Genomic DNA, 21,021 nt, shown 5'->3' with positions numbered 1-21,021 from the left:
ACACCAATAAAAAACAGGACAGAGGACGGACACAGATCCAACATCCAACAGGTCTACGTCCAGCCTGAAACAGGTCTACGTCCAGCCTGGAACAGGTCTACGTCCAGCCTGGAACAGGTCTACGTCCAGCCTGGAACAGGTCTACGTCCAGCCCGGATCAGGTCTACGTCCAGCCCGGATCAGGTCTACGTCCAGTCTGGATCAGGTCTACGTCCAGTCCGGATGAGGTCTATGTCCAGTCCGGATCAGGTCTACATCTAGCCTGGATCAGGTCTACATCCAGTCTAGATCAGGTCTACGTCCAGTCTGGATCAGGTCTGGACTAAACTCATAACGACACAAAACGACCCAGAACATCTTCCGTTCTTCTTCTGCCTCAGACTGCGCGACTGCTGGATCAGTTCTGAATGTACGAACACACGACTGAATCAAAGCTTACGGTCGGATTTAACTCTGAAGTATGTTAGCGCAAACAGAAGGTCAAAGGTCACCAAAAAACTCCAAAAAACCACCCAACGCCACAAATGTCATGGAAATAATTCACTCCAGTCGTCTGAACTGCATCAAACTATCAGATCAATCAACAATTACTGACTGATCTATAAACCGGGTTCACCGATGAACCAGGTTCAGTGATAAAACGGGTTGTGAATCAAATCAGACATTTAAGGAGGATGTGAAAACACTAATGCTTTCTCACTCACACGAACCAGCACACCCTGACAGAACCAGAACCAGAACCGCTGTGAGCTGAAGTCAGAACCCGTCCCTAAATCTACACAGAACATCCCAGAACCAGTCCAGGACTCACCCCCCGGTCTCGAGACTTGGCGTTGAACTTCACCGTCTTTAGTCTCGCCCTCTCCTTCTTCTCAACCCTGTGGATGGACGACAGGAGGTCAAAGGTCATCAGGAGAGAGGGTCAAAAGTCAGCAGGGGAGGAGATCAAAGGTCATCAGGAGAGAGGGTCAAAGGTCATTGAGAGAGGGTCAAAGGTCAGCAGGAGAGAGGGTCAAAGGTCAAGGAGACAGGGTCAAAGGTCAGCATGAGAGGAGGTCAAAGGTCAGCAGGAGAGAGGGTGAAAGGTCAGCAGGAGAGGAGGTCAAATGCCATCAGGAGACAGGGGTCAAATGTTATCAGGATAGGAGGACAAAGGTCATCAGTGCAGCTGATGGTCCTTCCCTCAGTGTTAGTAACAGTTTTTAAATCTGTCGTCTGTTCTGGTTTCAGATTGAACCCTTTGATCCTCATCCTGAATCATCTCCTTCTCACTGATCTGAGGTCTTCCACAGAAGTGCACTGACCTCCTTTTGCTGGGGATCACCCCCACCTCCTCCACCTCCCCCTGAGCCGTCAGCTGTCTCGCCTGCCACCACTCGTCGTCGGAGGCGTTGACCACGTGGAGGATGTCCCCGAACTTGAAGTTGAGTCCCTGACTGGGCAGACCTGAGTCCCTGGTCTTGTCGTAGTCGAACAGGGCCCTGCGGGACACAGGGACAGGGACGTTAAGGGGGCGGGGCTGTCAGCGGGGCGGCTAGGCTGGGCCTGTGCACCGGACTCACCTGACGTACAGCGACCTCTTCTGGCTGGTCCTCAGGGAGCCGGAGCCAGAGCTGATGCTGCTGTTCATCATCTGCTCCCTCAGGTCGTGGATCTTGGCCTCGAAGCGGCTGTACTCTGCACGGGGACAGGGCGGTCCGCGTTATTGGCCCATACCTACGGGTCATGTGACCGCCGCTTGGGCGTGTTGGGTGTCTCACCTTCAGGTCTGTAGTGGGCGATGATGGTCACTGTCTGCCCGGCGTTCTTCAGAGCGGCCGCCGCCTGTTCGTGGGTGGCATTTCGGAGGTCGACGCCGTTCACCTGGACAACGAGCAGACGCAGATACAGGGTCAGTTAGACTGAAGGGACAGGGTTTACAGAGGAGGACCAAGGTCAGTTAGACTGAAGGGACAGGGTTTACAGAGGAGGACCAAGGTCAGTTAGACTGAAGGGACAGGGTTTACAGAGGAGGACCAAGGTCAGTTAGACTGAAGGGACAGGGTTTACAGAGGAGGACCAAGGTCAGTTAGACTGAAGGGACAGGGTTTACAGAGGAGGACCAGGGTCAGTTAGACTGAAGGGACAGGGTTTACAGAGGAGGACCAAGGTCAGTTAGACTGAAGGGACAGGGTTTACAGAGGAGGACCAAGGTCAGTTAGACTGAAGGGACAGGGTTTACAGAGGAGGACCAGGGTCAGTTAGACTGAAGGGACAGGGTTTACAGAGGAGGACCAGGGTCAGTTAGACTGAAGGGACAGGGTTTACAGAGGAGGACCAGGGTCAGTTAGACTGAAGGGACAGGGTTTACAGAGGAGGACCAAGGTCAGTTAGACTGAAGGGACAGGGTTTACAGAGGAGGACCAGGGTCAGTTAGACTGAAGGGACAGGGTTTACAGAGGATGACCAAGGTCAGTTAGACTGAAGGGACAGGGTTTACAGAGGAGGACCAGGGTCAGTTAGACTGAAGGGACAGGGTTTACAGAGGAGGACCAGGGTCAGTTAGACTGAAGGGACAGGGTTTACAGAGGAGGACCAGGGTCAGTTAGACTGAAGGGACAGGGTTTACAGAGGAGGACCAGGGTCAGTTAGACTGAAGGGACAGGGTTTACAGAGGAGGACCAAGGTCAGTTAGACTGAAGGGACAGGGTTTACAGAGGAGGACCAGGGTCAGTTAGACTGAAGGGACAGGGTTTACAGAGGAGGACCAAGGTCAGTTAGACTGAAGGGACAGGGTTTACAGAGGAGGACCAGGGTCAGTTAGACTGAAGTGACAGGGTTTACAGAGGAGGACCAGGGTCAGTTAGACTGAAGGGACAGGGTTTACAGAGGAGGACCAGGGTCAGTTAGACTGAAGGGACAGGGTTTACAGAGGAGGACCAAGGTCAGTTAGACTGAAGGGACAGGGTTTACAGAGGAGGACCAGGGTCAGTTAGACTGAAGGGACAGGGTTTACAGAGGAGGACCAAGGTCAGTTAGACTGAAGGGACAGGGTTTACAGAGGAGGACCAGGGTCAGTTAGACTGAAGGGACAGGGTTTACAGAGGAGGACCAGGGTCAGTTAGACTGAAGGGACAGGGTTTACAGAGGAGGACCAAGGTCAGTTAGACTGAAGGGACAGGGTTTACAGAGGAGGACCAGGGTCAGTTAGACTGAAGGGACAGGGTTTACAGAGGAGGACCAGAGAGAAGCTGCATGGCTGGAGGAAGACCAGGAGGAGGACGGACCACTGATACTACAGCCATCCATCCATCCATCTGTTCGTCCATCCATCCCTCCACTCTTCCATCCATCCATCCATCCATCCATCCATCCATCCATCCATCACGTACAGACACCAGTCGGTCTCCTTTCCTCAGTTCTCCACACAGGTCTGCTGGTCCTCCTGCCAGAATGAAGGAGATGAAGATCCCCTCTCCGTCTTCTCCTCCCACGATGTTGAAGCCCAGGCCCGTCGCCCCTCTGTGTAGAACCACCTTCCTGGGTTCCCTGAAGAACCACCCACCACCCAGAACATGACAGGGCAGATTATAAACACAGTTCTACTCCACATTATGTCAGGGGTGTCAAACATACGGCCTGTGGGCCAAAACAAGCTAAAAAGTGCCAAAACAGGCCAAAATGGGCCAAAACAAGCTAAAAAGTGCCAAAACAGGCCAAAATGGGCCAAAACAGACTACAATAGGCTAAAACGGACCAAAACAGGCTAAAACAAGCTAAAACAGGCCAAAATGGGCCATCTGAAGGGTCAGTTGGGTCCAGGGGATGAATTTACAAAGTCCAAAAATTAGACAGAAGATAATGACAGTCAGGAGTCTGGACAATTAGAACTGATCAATCAATCAATCCAATTTATTCATATAGTGTCACATGATAAAAGAAGGTATCACATGACACTTGACATTTTGAGCTGGAATAAACCAGACTCTTCTGTGTGGATCATGTAATCGAATGTTTGGTTCCAGATGTTCTCTAATGTTGTGTGTGTTTGTATGAACATGTAGAACTGATAAACTGACACTTCAGACTGTGGTCCTTCATATCAGTCCCATTCTTTTGTAAAAGGATAGTTTATAGATATAAAAACATTCATGATGTAATTGTACATTTCTGCATCTGTCATCATCTGTAGGTTATTCTGGTTTTATTCTACTGGTCCGACCCGCTGCACATCAAACTGGACTTGTATGTGGAACCTGAACCAAAATGAGTTTGACCCACATGCTTTATGTCATAGTAATAGACTTTTTACAGCGGAATACCCCCTGAAATAGACTTTTTACAGTGGTGTACCCCCTGAAATAGACTTTTTACAGCGGAGTACCCCCTGAAATAGACTTTTTACAGCGGAATACCCCCTGAAATAGACTTTTTACAGCGGAATACCCCCTGAAATAGACTTTTTACAGCGGAATACCCCCTGAAATAGACTTTTTACAGCAGAATACCCCCTGAAATAGACTTTTTACAGCAGAATACCCCCTGAAATAGACTTTTTATCTAAGTACCCCCAACTCTCACTTCAGCATTTTTGAGTCCAAATGTGTTCCTGTGTCAAAGGTGTCTGTTTATATTTACAAAACTTTATAAACAAACAACATATATTTAACTGTAATATACAAAAAATAACACGTTTATAGTAAATTTTGTGTAAAATATAAACTGAAAAGTGCCCTCTATCACTGATGATAACAATAAATAAACCTTTTGTCACCGAAAAATAATTCCTTATCTATTGAAATGAACTCATTTTGAATCATATAAAATATAAATGTTCTTCAAATGTTTCCAAAGACAATAAAACTATTATATGAATGTATTTATTGTGTTTGATATTTCTGCATTAATTCTATTTATTTATTTTATATTCTGTACATGATGACTTATTTAATGGATTTGTCCAAAAACATTTCCAGTACCCCCTGAGCTTCTATCAGAGTACCCCTGGGGGTCTGGGTACCCCACTGCGGGACGCCCTGGTCTAATGGTCAGAGGGACCCTGGTGGGCTGAGCGCAGTCCCAGGCCTGAACCACTGGGCGGGGGGCAGCAGCTGTGGATCTAGGCCCATATTCCTAAAGCTTCTGAGAATCCTCTCACAGAGCTCCTAACTTAACCTAAAATTCCTAGCAAGGAGTCTGAGCTTAGGAGTGATTCCAGAACACTCTCAGAGAACTCTGAGCAAGGAATGGACAGAAATGCCTATCTTAGTGAGGAGGTGTGGTTGACCCCGTTGCTAGGTATGAGTCATCATTTCAAAAGCTGTGATTAGTTGATCCTAAAAGCTACAAAAAACTATACTTTTGGTGATAATGGCCAAGGGGTTGACCCTCAAATCGATAAACTTAATCTTAGAATCTAATCTTATGAAGACTGTGTAATTGTAAATAATATTTCACATAAAAGAAAATATCTGTTCAATGAATAGTAAGCTATACTTTAAAATTATCCTACAAAATGTGTGAAAAAACTCAGGCCCACTTGCACAGTATTCACATAGTGATAGTTATATTTATTTGCTCATATTAATTGGCCCACTGTAAAAAAAATCTGTAATTTAACAGAATTTTTACTGTTTATTTTACAGATTTTTCCTGTATTTTTAAGATACAGGAAAATATCTATGAAATGATATAAATAGACTGTGACTTAACATGTCAAATGTAAAACAACACAAAAAAACTGTGAATAACCATAAAATTTCCATTTTTTAAAATATTTTTTTTCCACAGAAAAATACAGTTAAAATACATTTGCAAATGTATCGTAATTTCACAAATATTTATTTTCTGTTCATGAGATTAAACTGTTAATTTAAAGTTTAATACTGTAAAAAAAAAAATAATAAAATGAGATAAAATTACTGATAATTAACTGTATAAGAAGTATTTGTTCTGTAAGTTTAACCAGACTTGTTTGTTAATTGACAAATATCTTGTGTAATTACAGGAGGTTTCACAACAAAAATGTTGAATAAATGTATTTTTGTGAATGCATAACATGTATAAGCACTGATAAACTGTCCAAATACAGTTTTTATCAGTGGATCGTACAACTTAGTCCCATTGAAAATTATTTAAATACATATTTATAGGTAATTCAATTGTTTTAATACATGTAAATATTCTTTATTAAACATTAAGAAGTCAAAAAATATGTAAAATCTCATGTAAAGTTAGGGCAAAAAACTGTATTTTAATTATGGAAAATTACTGTATTTTTATGAGATGGTTATTTTCCGTTATTTTACAGTATTTTTTTGGCACCCCTGCTGCCAGAATAATAAAAAATTTTTATGTTTTTTTTTTCCAGTGCAATCTGTAGCGTTTAATTAATTTACTGTCATCCAGTGTTTAGAGAATATCCCTCCTGCCTCTTCCCTCGGCCATTTTGTCCTCTGCTTAAGGAACTCCTAAGCCCCTTAAAAGTCTTCTTCCCTGCTCTTAACAGATCTCACCTTAGGAGCTCTCTGAAGGGCTAGGATTCTTTAGGAATAGCTTTTATTTTTACTAGGATCTACTCATAATTTTTAGGGGAAATTCTAAGAAAACATCATGATTCTAAGAATTTTCTTAGAATTTGGGCACTAGGAGCAACTTTTTGCACTAAGAATCTTTAGGAATACGGGCCCTGGACTCTACAGACTATATCCATCGTGGGGAGTTTTTATTTTGCAGTGTTCCTGGCAGTGCTTGGCCTCACCTGCTGACGTCGTCATCTCCCAGCATGCTCTTGGGTGTCGGGGAGTAGCGTCCGGAAGAGGCCGGCGGGGGGAGGGTCTGTCCCAGGAAGTTGGGGGGGCTGATATGGTTCTCCATGTGCTGAGAATAAGCTGAGGATGCAGAGCAGGAGGAAGGCGGCGTTAGGTTCACATACAGGTGGAAGGGACGGACATCTACAACCGAGTGTCAGCTCCACCCCCGCCCATCATAATCACCATCATCGGTGCCTGGTGCATTGCAGTTTTGCAGTCATTTAACATGGCATCGATACTAAAGACCATTGCAGGGCCACCTTAAACACCCCCCCCGTGCATGGTCGTGTATTGGACTTACAGTTGGTGAGGTCGGGGGGAGCAAAGCTGTCATTCATGAAGACACTGTTGGGTTTTGCCACTTTCAAGTAAACCACGTCAGGAGTGTTTTTCAAGGCAGTGACGGCGTGTTCGTGGCTCACCTCCTCCAGACAAGCACTGTTCACCTGAAAAACACACACACACACACACAAACACACACAGAAAAACACACACACAAACACACACAGACATTCAAAACAGAGACAATTTTTTTTTGCTATAATTAATTAGTTCTTGATCCTGTAATAGTTTTCTATCCTCTGTTTCAAATCCAGGTTGATGTTAGAGGACATTTAGTCTATATAATGTATATTATTGTGGACAGAGGCAGTAAATCCAGGTGTAGTTTACTGCACAAAGGGAGAATTTGATTTTCCTTGGTCAGGATATGTACAGTCAGTCCAGCTGTGATTTACAAGGCTGACAATTAATACTGAACAAACGAACTCAAACTATGAATTATGAAAGAGCTGCAGCATCTGAAACTGACCACAGTGAACATTTGACAGATAAACAGAACCACAGTGCTGCAGTTTCACAACCACAGTTTGTCTGATATGGATTGGGATTGGCTCTGTCAACTCAACACAGATTTATATTAGTACAGTATTTTTTTTGTTTGTTTTTTAATCAATTATGAGAACTTTCAGGTGACCCCAGACGGGGTCCTGACCCCAAGGTTGAAAAACACTGCTGTGACATCACTGATCCATTAGATGCAGATATCACAATTTGGACAAAAATATGACAGACCCAGTAAAGGGGCCATGGTTCTGAGCTCTGGGTTCTATTCTTGTTAATGAGTTGTAGTTTTGGGTTCTATTCTTGTAATCGGGCAGTGGTTCTGGTTCTGCTTGTGTTCTTACAGCCATCAGCTTGTCTCCGATCTGCAGCCTCCCGTCCTTATGTGCAGCTCCGCCCTCGATGATCTTTGTGACGTAGATGCTGTTGTCTCCAGGGATGTGCTGGTTCCCCACTCCGCCTGCTATACTGAAGCCCAGACCTGGAGCAGATACGGATCAGAACCGGATCAGGACAGACATCCATCAGAGGATTAGACACCACAGTTAACCTGCTGTTCCATTCATCAGCCACTGGGGGGGGGGCAGTGTTTTATTTGACTATATTTCTTCAAACTACAACAAACGTCTGATGAAAAGAGGAAAAAAAAAAAAAGAAACTCTTCAAAACTTAATCCACTTGTTTTTTTTTTTTTTTTATGAGTCGACTCAAACTGTTATTGATCATCTACTTAAATATTCCTCTGTTTTTAACCTGTTCCTGGTTAAATCTAGACCGGTTCTGGTTAAATCTAGACTGGATCTGGTTAAATCTAAACCAGTTCTTGTTGAATCTAGACTGGTTAAGGTTAAATCTAGACCGGTTCTGGTTAAATCTAGACTGGTTCTGGTTAAATCTAGACTGGTTCTGGTTAAATCTAGACCGGTTCTGGTTAACTGGGTCAGTGCAGACGGAGCCGGACTGTGACCCTGCAGTGGAAACATCAGAGTACAGATACAGAGCGGGTCGGGCCACTGTCTGGTTCCGGTACCTTTGGGTCCTTTCACCAGTTTGATCTCCATCACCTTCTCGGACACTGGTTTCCTCCTGCGGATGTAGAGCCGGACCAGAGACCCCGCCTCCTTCAGCGCCTCCACGGCCCGGCTGTGCGTCACGTCGCGAACGTCCACCTCGTTCACTCGCAGGATGACATCGTTCACCCTGAAACAGAGGAGATGCAGTCAGACCCACCCGAACCTGGTACCGGACCTGGTACTAGAACTGGCTCGTCCTGTTCCAAAGTACTGACCACATGATCCGGACCTGGTACTGGACCTGGTACTAGAACCGGCTCCTCCTGTTCCCAAGTACTGACCACATAATCCCATCTCTAATAATAATAATAACAAGAAAAGCACTCGTAGAGCGTGGACCTCCACCAAGACAGATTAACCCCCCCACACCCCACCCGATCACCACCAAAATACCAAAATTTAATCATTTCTTCCTCATGCCAGTATCAACATTTCCTGAAAATTTCATGAAAATCCGTCCATGGCTTTTTGAGTTATCTTGCTAACAAACAAACAAACAAACAAACACGCAAATAGGCCATAAGGTGAACCATGAAAAGTGGCTAGAAAATGATTTTGGTTCCCGTGTCTGGGCACTACTTTTTAAATGCATTTCTGTTTAGACTGTACCCTCATGGACTTTGGGTTAAAAGTTCTCCACAATATATCCTGCAGTTTTTTGTCACAAGCCATAAATCTATATGAATATAAAATTAAAAAACGAAAATTCTGTGATGTGATTCTGTGATTCACTTGTTTTATTTATCAACATTCATTTTAGCAACACAAAATCTCTCACAAATTGATATTTATACATATATATAACATTTTAGACAAGTCTTGATGAATTATTACCATGCAATGTGAATTTAGACCATGAAATCTTGGAAATTTGTGGGAAAAAGCTTCTACTGATTTCACATTTTAAACATGGTGAATTTTGCCTCACACAAACACACATACATCAGTGTAACAGCATTGTTTGACATTTACAGTGTTTACAGTGGTAGGGTTTCTGTTCTTCTTTTAACAATGATGCGTTTGTCATGTAACAATACATGTTTTTTAATAGATCTGGGTCTGGTTTTTTACACAGTACACTGTAAACTTTTATTTTTGTTCAATGGATGCTTTTTTTTAGAGGATATCTCCTGGTTCTATAACATGTCTAATCATCACCATCAGTCAGAAACATCATCCCATGTAGCTGTATCTTCTGTTTCCTTCTGAACATTCACACAGTGCTGCCACCTACACAAATCAGTGAAAGACAGTCTTGCTGACATACAGAACACCTGTCTGTATCATATTTGCCTTGTTTCCAAGTGCAGTGGACGAACTGCAAAACACTTTGAGGAGCAGGATTTTTAGTCATCCAGGTCACTGTTGACTCCCCATCCTCAATGTGCCATCCACTACCAGTGGGTGAGGGTGCACACATAATACCTTTCAGACAGTGTCTCATTATGGCTGTTTGGTAGTTTGCCCTTTTGCAGTGTTGGTGTAGAACATCACATGTTGGAGGCATGGATAGGGCAAACTACCAAGGAGCAATAATGACACATTGTCAGCAAGACTGTGCGGCCATGGCTCAGATGGTAGAGCAGGTCGTCCAATAACCAAAGGGTCAGCGGTTCAAATCCCGCTCTGTCCTAGTCAGTCCGTTGTGTTCTTGGGCAAGACACTTCACCCAGTGCCACTCACTCTGGTGTATGAATGTTTGGTGGTTCACAATAATAATAACTCTTTGCCTGATGAGCTGCTCACAGAAGAGAAGATCTTGTAGCTGACACTGAAGGCAGCTCATTTCTGAAACACACATACACCTAGTTTCACAAAGCTGCAAGCAGCACTGTGTGTGAGAGAGAGAATGAGTTATGATCAGTAGTAGTAGTAATAGCAGTAACAGTAGTAGCAGTAGCAGTAATAATAGTAGTAATTGCAGTAGTAGAGAATAGAATAAACTTACACACTTACTTATATACAGTATTTGTGTGTGAGTGTGAGAGACAGATTTTTTTTTTTTTTTTTTACACACCTGCTGATAACGTCTGTGCTAGTGAAAGATGATCCTTTGTGCATTTGCCAGACACGGTGATGTATTCATCCACTTTTTTTTTTTTTTTTTTTTACAAATTATGCATAAGGCAGGCAGAACAGGACCAGATGAAACAGTAGGTAGACCCATCCTGGACCGTCATTTCTTCCTCTGAGTTTCACTTGTTGATCCTGCGGTGCTGCTGCACAGACTTGCCTCCCTGTGATTCACTGACATCTGAATTCTCTCTTTTATGTTTCTCTGCGGAATCCAATCGTTTTTTATCAATGAATCGCCTGAAGCATGTTGCATGAAACCCAGCATCTTCTGGAACATTGTCAAAGTCAGTAGTGATAGTGTTTATAAGTTTCAGTTATAGTCCTGCTGTCACCACTCAAATAAAGCCATCGTTCGACACAGTTTCTTAACGTTTCCCATCGTTTGGCTGAAAAATCCTGTATTTTTTCACGGATATGAGGTGCATATTCCATATTTTTGCTGGCTTTTTAAAACTTTTCGTTGTATTTTCCTCCTCCGAACTACTGGAAGCTCGCTTCCTGGTCGCTGCTATCTTGGATGTTTTGCGCTTTCTTATTGGACCAGCAGGTTACACGTGACTCAAACCACAGCACGCATGATAACAATAGCATTGCGCGAATAAAGTTAAGTAGGACCGACTTCAAACACTGATTTTAAAAAAACTGCAGGATTGCAAATGGAGAACTTTTGACATTTACCTCAGGAACAATATATCTTTGTAACTGAGTAAAAAGATTGTAGTGCCCCATATGTCGGAACGGGATGAAACGATACGGCGTTCACCTTACAGCCTAAAACACACACACACACACACACACACACACACACACACAAAGCAAAGTGATCACAATACCTCCTGGCGAAGGTAATAACAATAATGATAATAATAATTTCTGATGGTTCTGTTGGTGGTTCTGTTAATGGGTCTGTTGGAGGTTCTGTTAATGGTTCTATTGTTGGTTCTGTTGGTGGTTCTGTTGGTGGTTCTGTTAATGGTTCTGTTGGTGGTTCTATTGTTGGTTCTGTTAGTGGTTCTGTTAATGGTTCTGTTAATGGTCCTATTGTTGGTTCTGTTGGTGGATCTGTTAATGGTTCTGTTGGTGGTTCTGTGTCAGTATTCTGGGTCAGCCAGTCCAGGTTCTAAACCTGATCTAAACCAGTTCATCTTCAGGAGGATTTTCCGACACATGAGCTTCAGCACAGACGACAGAATCCATGAAACCTGAGAGTGACCAGGACCCAGCGCCACCACCGCCGCCTTCATCACCTGATCAGGTGAGTTGGGCTCGTGCTGCTGCATAATGCATGAGGCAGTGAAAGGTAGGAGGCGCTGCAGGGGCTTCTGGGTAATGAACACCTGCTAAAGTCCGCTTCACCAGCGCACAGGAAACACCCGGGTCATGTGTCTGACCTGAGGCGGAGTCACATCTACGTGATGCCTTCAGGGGTTCGTCTGTTCAAACTAAACTTGTGGACGTACAATGTAACAGTATATTTGTAATAAAATAAAACCTGTTCATGGGGAAATATAAGAAAAACAACCCTGTTACCATAGCAACCCATATATGTGACACATGTGACCACCTGAGAACAGGTCAGTGAATCAGCCATAGATGAGTGTTTAGATTTGAATGTTAAGAATAAAAGGGGTGTTTAAGTTTAGGTTTACTGCGGAAATCACCATCATAATCATCACCCTCATCATCATCACCATCATAATCATCATCATCACCATCATCATCATCACCATCATCATCATCACCATCATTATCATCACCATCATCATCACAATCACCACCATTATCATCACCATCATCATCACCACCACTGTCATCATCATCATTATCATCATCATCACCACCACCACCATCATCACCAATCATCACCACAACCATCAACATCATCATCATCATCATTGTCATCATTGTCACCATCATGGCCATCATCATCATCATCACCATTTCCATCACCATCATCACCACCACCATCATCATCATCACCACCATGGTGAGTTTAGTTTTCGAGGCATTAATTTGACTGTGTCTCCGCCCTCTGGGTTCTGATTGGCTCGTTGCCTTCCTGACATTAACCCTTTATCTGTTGCCTGGTTCTGGTTCTGCCCACCTGAGCCGTCCATCCTGAGCGGCCGCCCCTCCAGGGATGACTTTGGTGATGAAGATGCTGGGGTCTTCACCGATGTGGGGGTTGTCGGTGCCACCTGCAATGCTGAAGCCCAGCCCCGAGTTGCCCTGGTTACCGGAGCGGTCGCCATGGATACAACGACAAAAGCACAAAACCCACAGGACAACAGTTAGAGTGAGAACATCAGGAATCGAATGAATATGACTATTTGTGGACACATCCAGCAGTAGGGTTTGAGTCCGGGTATGCGTCTCAGACCACTTCAAACGTGTCCTGGTCTCCATAACGTGTCCCAGATGGAGCGGACGTTCAGTTCTGTCAGAACATCCTGGTCATGTTTGTTTCTACGCTTCGTAAACACTGTCATTTCCCCACAGTGGGATCAATAACCTCTGATCGGAACCCTTCAGTGTCTGATCACAAATAACTGGTACCTGGTCTCGGAAGTCCTGCAGAACTTGCTCTGACCTTTTAGACCAGGGGTGTCAGGGGTGTCCAGGGGTGTCAGGGGCCATATTCAGCCAAATATGATCTGAAGTGGGCGGGACCAGGCCAATAATGACAGAATAATATATAATAAGCAAGTGGTTCCAGGCACAACAAGCCCCGCCCCTTGCAGGTATTGTGTTTTATGTTGTCATGGATCCAGCTGACGTCATCATGTCTGTGCGTGTGTGCTGTCATATCAACTGCCTCTATATTTGTGACAAGTCTGAAGGAAATTGAAGGAAAATTGATGTATTTATAGACATTTGAAATTTCGACCATTTTAAGTAAATGGAGAAAAAAAAGATTTAAAAAAATTCATTAAAAATTTTAACTCTGACCTACTTTTCCCTAAATGTAATCACATCTATTCTGGGTCACTGGTAATCTATAAACCCAGTTAGGTCTGAATTCAACCAATAGTTTTGCTGCTAAAGTGTAAACAAAAAAACAAATAAACAAACAAACAAAGACAAACCAAACCAAAAACAACAGCCTCATTATTTATAGGATGTTCTGATGGTATTTCACTGGTCTGAAAGTGGAACCTGAACTAAAATGACTGTAATATCTTTTTGTTAATTTGCTTTTCATAAATTTGTCCCACAGGCCGGACTGGACCCTTTGGTGGGCCGGATTTGGTCCTCGGGCCAGATGTTTGACACCCCTGTTTTAGCCGTTTGGCCAACATTCCGTCACTAATGGGGGTGTTCCAACAGTCTGGTGGATCGGGATGTACCTGGTCCAACTGATCCAGTGACAGTCCAGGTTCTGTCCCGTGTTTAAGGTCCAATCAGCACTAACACAGACACCTCAAACCCAGGTTCTGTCCCATGTTTAAGGTCCAATCAGCACTAACACAGACACCTCAAACCCAGGTTCTGTCCCATGTTTAAGGTCCAATCAGCACTAACACAGACACCTCAAACCCAGGTTCTGTCCCATGTTAAGGTCCAATCAGCACTAACACAGACACCTCAAACCCAGGTTCTGTCCCATGTTTAAGGTCCAATCAGCACTAACACAGACACCTCAAACCCAGGTTCTGTCCCAAATCCAGCCTGTTGGAGCTCAAACCCATTGGACTCATCTGTGGAGTTCACACTGGTGTGGTGTGTGTTTGGGTTGGTTCTAGCATCAGGAGTGTGGGTCCAGATTCTGGTGGACTCACCCGCTCCAGTGTGATCTCCTCGTACTCATAGTCCGCCTCGGTCCCGTTTACCTGAACACAACACATTTACTCGTTAATATGTTAAGCATGAAGACTTAGTCCAAAAAAAACACACAAATAACCTGCGAATCTGGGAAAACAAATAGCCTCTGATTGTTACGACAGGAAAAAAAAAGAAAAAAGAAAATAAAATTAATTAATGGAGAAAGAATTCAATATTTTCATTTTCATTTGAGTCAGTTTGGGATCGAGACGGGTTTAGAAGTTTTACAGCAGTGGGATTCAGATTCAGATTCAGAAAACTTTATTTATCCAATACGGGCAATTAATTTACCACTAGGGCTGTAAGAAAATATTGGTTCTGCAATATATCGCGATATTTCATTTCACAATACTGTATCCATATTAAAAAGTACTGTATTGATATTTTTAGGTATTTATTCAAATGCAGATATTGTGGAGGTTTATTTTTGTTCTTTCTTTTTTGTTTATATTTTATTTTAATCTTATTTAACTATCTTTTATTAAATAATGGTAGTTCCTTTGTTAGGATTGAACTAAAATACTGTTCTGATGTTAGTTCTGAACTAAGAGAATATGAACATTTGAACAGGATCTTAAACTGTAATGTCGGTAAAACAGAATTTCAGTTTGAACACAGGAACATTTTGTGATATAGCATTAGATCCTGTTGGGATCAAATAAAAATGTGTTTAGTATTTGTGCAGATTTCTGCTGTAATTCAATTCTTAAAGGAAATAATCATTTAACAAAAAGTAAAGCTACAAGCAGCATTGGGCGGGACCTCGCACTGGGCGATCCGCCTCCCATGCTTTCCGCCTCCCGTTAGTTCTGCCTCCCATACATTCTGCCTCCCATACATTCCGCCTCCCATTCGTTCAGCCCCCCCATGCGTTCTGCCTCCCGTGTGTTCCGCCTCCCATATGTTCTGCTTCCCATACGTTCCACCTCCTGTGCGTTCCGCCTCCCGTACGTTCCGCCTCCCGTGAGTTCCGCCTCCTGTGTATTCCGCCTCCCGTTAGTTCTGCCTCCCATATGTTCCGCCTCTCATACATTCCTCCTTCCATGCATTCTGCTTCCCATATGATCCACCTCCCGTGAATTCCACCTCCCGAGAGTTTCGCCTCCCATACGTTCCGCCTCCCGTGGCTGCCAACACCTCAGCTCCACTCACACCTCTCTGTCCCGACACCAGCCCCCTCCCTTTTGCATCCGTCCACCTTTCATCCCTACAGAACACGTGCCCCTCTGCTGAAACCACCATCACCTTTTAATGAGGCTTTTATTTTGAAAAGCCTACTGTGTATGTATGCAAGTGTGTGTGACAGACCGAATCCATTTGAGTGACTTGAAACTGTACAAACAGGTGAGCATGAAACTTATACTTTACCATTTATAATAAGGCTTTGATTTTGTAAAACTTTATGTGTGTGTGTGTGTGTGTGTGTGTACCATTCACATTTTTATTATGTCCTCATTTTTATTCTAGTTTATATATATATATATATATATATATACAGGGTGGGGAAGCAAAATTTACAATGAACATTTAGTTGTTTTTTCTCAGCAGGCACTACGTCAATTGTTTTGAAACCAAACATATATTGATGTCATAATCATACCTAACACTATTATCCATACCTTTTCAGAAACTTTTGCCCAAATGAGTAATCAGGAAAGCAAACGTCAAAGAGTGTGTGATTTGCTGAATGCACTCGTCACACCAAAGGAGATTTCAAAAATACACTGAACAAAAATATAAACGTACCACTTTTGTTTTTGCTCCCATTTTTCATGAGCTGAACTCAAAGATCTAAAACTTTTTCTGTGTACACACAAGGTTTATTTCTCTCAAATATTGTTCACAAATCTGTCTACATTTGTGTTAGTGAACACTTCTTCTTTGCTGAGATAATCCATCCACCTCACAGGTGTGGCATATCAAGATGCTGATTAGACAGGAGGATTTTTGCACAGGTGTGACTTAGGCTGGCCACAATAAAAGGCCACTCCAAAATGTGCAGTTTTATCACACAGCACAATACCACAGATGTCACAAGTTTTGAGGGAATATGCAATTGGCATGCTGACTTCAGGAATCTCCACCAGAGCTTTTGCCTGTGAACTGAATGTTCATTTCTCTACCATAAGCCATCTCCAAAGCTGTTTCAGAGAATTCATGAAGAAAACTGTGTGAGGAAAATGGTGGTCACACCAAATACTGACTGGTTTTCTGAGCCCCCTGGACCACCCAATACTGTAAAACTGCACATTTTAGAGTGGCCTTTTATTGTGGCCAGCCTAAGTCACACCTGTGCAATAATCCTGCTGTCTAATCAGCATCTTGATATGCCACACCTGTGAGGTGGATGGATTATCTCAGCAAAGGACAAGGAGAAGTGCTCACTAACACAGATTTAGACAAATTTATGAACAATATTTGAGAGAAATAGGCCTTTTGTGTTCGTTAGAAAAAGTTTTAGATCTTTGAGTTCAGCTCATGAAAAATGGGAGCAAAAACAAAAGTGGTGCGTTTATACTTTGTTCAGTGTAGTGGAGTGTCCATAAAGACTGTTTATAATGTAAAGAAGAGAATGACTATGAGCAAACTATTACGAGAAAGTCTGGAAGATACTATTAAAGAAGAGTGGGAAGAAGTTGTCACCCGAATATTTGCTGAAACTTGCGCAAGTTTCAGGAAGCGTGTGAAGGCAGTTATTGAGAAAGAAGGAGGACACATAGAATAAAAACATTTTCTATTATGTCAATTTTCTTGTGGCAAATAAATTCTCATGACTTTCAATAAACTAATTGGTCATACACTGTCTTTCAATCCCTGCCTCAAAATATTATAGATTTTGCTTCCCCACCCTGTATGTGTGTGTGTGTGTGTGTATATATATATATATATATATACACACACACACATACATATATATATATATATATATATATATATATATATATATATATATATATATATATATAGATATATATCTTAGGCCTGTAACGGTACACAAGATTTTCGGTTCGGTACGGGAAGAAAGAAAACCTCTCTAATTGTCTATTAATGCATTTATGAATTTTTAACATTTTCCCCCCAATTTTTGGAGACAATAGAATATAGAAAAACAGGAATAATATAATTCTGCTACTACAAATCAAATAGAAAATAAAATAAATTATTAATATTACTAAATGTATTTTAAACATTAGTATTGCACTTTTCCCTGAAAGGTAGTTTCGAACAAACAAGAAAAATCTAATCACAGTTCTGTCAGTTCACATTCTACAGAAAAATAACATAAAATTCCACATGAAGTGCAACATTAACAAGAGGGTAAACTGGTATTCTGTTTAAACAAACTGAAGAGAATCTTTGACAACACAATGAACCAAATTATTTATTTTAGGACAGAGAACAAACTGTTTAGGACACTGTGTGTATTTGTGTGTGCCTGTGTGCACCAGGGATTTTTTTTTTTTTTTTTGTCAGAGCTGGGGGGTAAGGGGGGTGTGCAGTTATATACCCGGGGGTGCGGTCCATAACTAATGTAATGAACGCTGTCGTGAAACGAAAGTGAAATTTTACAAACTTTCAACGTTCTATTTATTCCTCTATTATACAGCGCACGTGATAGACAGACAGACAGAGCTAGTGGAAGTGTGTTAGAACTACTGTAGTTCCAAGAGGCCAAACAACATCCATCTTATTAACGTCTCTTTCCTCGTTGTTGTCTTTCACCTGAATCTGAACTGATCCAAACTGGACTGGACTGATGGTGGAGGGTCTTCAGTCTCTTCCTTCCAGGTTCACATCATATTTGTTGTTTTTTTTTTTAACCTTATATCAAATGCTATTTCATATTTCAGGTCAGTGTGTGCTCCTTTATTAAGTCCATGTGAAACTTGGCGCGGATTTAAAGTTCCGCGTCGAACGACGTCTTTCATTCCTTTTTCTCATCATACTGTGCCGTTTCAGTACAGTTTCAGTACAGCTGTGTACCGAACCGAACAGGTGTGTATCAAAACGGTTCGGTACGTGTACCGTTACAGGCCTAACATATATATATATATATATATATATATATATATATATATATATATATATATATATATATATATATATATATATATGTTAGACCTGTAACAGTACAGTTTGTTTAAACAGAATACCAGTTTACCCTCTTGTTAATGTTGCACTTCATGTGGAAGTTTTATGTTATTTTTATGCAGAATGTGAACTGACAGAACTGTGATTAGATTTTTGTTTGTTCAAAACTATCTTTCAGGGAAAAGTGCAATACTAATGTTTAAAATACATTTAGTAATATTAATAATTAATTTTATTTTCTATTTGATTTGTAGCAGCAGAATTATATGTCTCCAAAAATTGGGGGAAAAATGTTAAAAAATTCATAAATGCATTAATAGACATTTTGAGGGGTTTTCTTTCTTCCCATACCAAACTGAAAAAAAAACGAACCGTGGCTTTGAAAACCGAAAACGTACTGAACCAAAAATTTTGTGTACCATTACAGGCCTTACACACACACACACACACACACACACACACACACATATATAAATAACTAAGGGTTTTACTTTGAAAGGCAATTTTCTGACTTCCTCTTGGAGAGAGCTCATAGCGTCCTCGTATATTTTTTGTAGTGCTCAATGTAACGAAGATTTTGGCATTGGTTTCATGTCTCTCGGACATTCCTGCTAGCCACTGTGGCGGTTTCTGTGGTTTTTGACATAGGTGGCGCTAGAGAGCCCATTTTGGCACCTACGGGGTTAATTTTTGCATTTTATCAAATTTTTCGCCGGACCTGACATACGTGCCAAATTTGGTGAGTTTTCGAGCATGTTTAGGGGGTCAAAATCCAGTTCAAAGTGGCGGCACAAAATAATAATAAAAACCGAAGAAAAAACAATAGGGGCCTTGCCTTCTGGCAGGTCCACTCACACAGTGTCACTGTGTGTGTGGACCTGCCCTCTCGGCTCAGTCCCTAAAAATTGGTTTTTAACAGTATCATGATATATCATATCGTGATCCTAGAATTATGATTTGTATCGTATCGCCAGATTCTTGCTGATTAACAGCCCTACTTACCACAGACATCTGCCTCATCCAAAGTGCAATGTGACAAACATAAATCAGTGCACAAATACTGGATCATTGAACGCAACTACGAATAAATGCATTTAAATAATCAACAATAAATAATCAATAAATACCAATGCAGACCTAAAAGACCCTATTGGTTCTGCTACAATAAAAATAAAAAAAAATCATATACAAAGACTAAAATGGCTTCTGTCAGAGCCTCAGGATTAGGGCTGTGTACTGGCAAGAACAGGATACAAATCACAATACTAGGATAAGGATACAATATATCACCATATATTCATGATACTTTAAAAATGCATTTTTTGGTAGTTCTTTTTTTTTTTTTAATGATTATTTCCTGGAAGACTTGAATTACAGCAGAAAAATCTGCACAAATACTAAATACTGAACATTTTTATTTGATCCCAACAGGATTCCAATGCTATATCACAAAATGTTTCACTGTTCAAACTGAAATTCTGTTTACAGGACAATTACAGTTTAAGATCCTGTTCAAATGTCATATTCTATTAGTTCAGAACTAACATCAGAACAGTATTTAGGTCAATCCCAACAAAGGAACTACCATCTGCCTCCTCTGACGTAAAAAGTGCTTTTAGGATGCTTCAAATAACCATTAGTGTTAATAATAAACTAAGATAAAAACAATAATGAAAACTAAAAACTAAAATGAACCTCTGCCATATCTGCATTTGAATAAATACCTACAAATATCCATACAGTACTAAATGAGCCTTTATGCTGATGACACTCAGCTATACTTTATTAAATTCATGGATTAAATAATTTCTGCACCTGCTTTATTGAAATCCAAAACTAGATGTCAACTAACAGCCTCCTGTTAAATGAGGCTCTAACTGTGGTTCTAGTTAGTGGTGCAGATGAAGAGTTGACAGAAGTCCAGAGTTCTTCCATGTATAGATGTTAGATATGCTGTTCCACTGAAGAAACATTAAAAGCTGAAGCATGACATATTATTTGAAATACAAAAAGTTCTCCAAATGGAGCTGATGTATATCACAAAAAACGGTACAGTGTTATGGCTTTTTGTGCTAGGAAAAATATTCTACAGCACTGGATTTGGGATCAAACCCCCTCAGTTGCGGGGGGGCATGGGGTACTCATGGAATTCATACCCTTGGACTTTCTGACCGGTCTCATGCACCACAAGACCAATGCCTTTGAACAAATATGGAAACCATACCTTGACTATACTGATATGAATATATCTGCTATAATGACAAGAGCATTTGTGTAAAAATTTTTTTTTTTTTTTCTACCCAGCTTCCATTGTATTGAATACT

The 21,021-nt window shown here is 41.7% G+C and overlaps 1 protein-coding gene across 8 annotated transcripts in view; it reads right to left on the bottom strand.

Annotated features, from left to right (window-relative positions):
* LOC115437503 (disks large homolog 1-like) overlaps window positions 1-21,021 on the bottom strand; it is a 131,761-nt gene that overhangs the window by 15,179 nt on the left and 95,561 nt on the right. For all 8 annotated transcript variants that reach the window (XM_030160702.1, XM_030160703.1, XM_030160705.1 and 5 more), the window contains 11 exons: window positions 14,563-14,613; window positions 12,888-13,012; window positions 8,665-8,834; window positions 7,979-8,115; window positions 7,093-7,237; window positions 6,740-6,869; window positions 3,372-3,528; window positions 1,761-1,863; window positions 1,563-1,677; window positions 1,305-1,481; window positions 812-878 (listed from right to left, as the gene is read on the bottom strand). In XM_030160702.1, coding sequence (XP_030016562.1) covers window positions 812-878; window positions 1,305-1,481; window positions 1,563-1,677; window positions 1,761-1,863; window positions 3,372-3,528; window positions 6,740-6,869; window positions 7,093-7,237; window positions 7,979-8,115; window positions 8,665-8,834; window positions 12,888-13,012; window positions 14,563-14,613 — 1,377 coding nt within the window. The remainder of the gene's footprint in view (window positions 1-811; window positions 879-1,304; window positions 1,482-1,562; window positions 1,678-1,760; window positions 1,864-3,371; window positions 3,529-6,739; window positions 6,870-7,092; window positions 7,238-7,978; window positions 8,116-8,664; window positions 8,835-12,887; window positions 13,013-14,562; window positions 14,614-21,021) is intronic.

Source organism: Sphaeramia orbicularis, chromosome 17 (assembly GCF_902148855.1).
Source record: "Sphaeramia orbicularis chromosome 17, fSphaOr1.1, whole genome shotgun sequence".
Taxonomy (NCBI): domain Eukaryota; kingdom Metazoa; phylum Chordata; class Actinopteri; order Kurtiformes; family Apogonidae; genus Sphaeramia; species Sphaeramia orbicularis.
The sequence above is the reverse complement of the archived record's forward strand: the minus strand, read 5'-3'. Positions and strand labels throughout refer to the sequence as shown.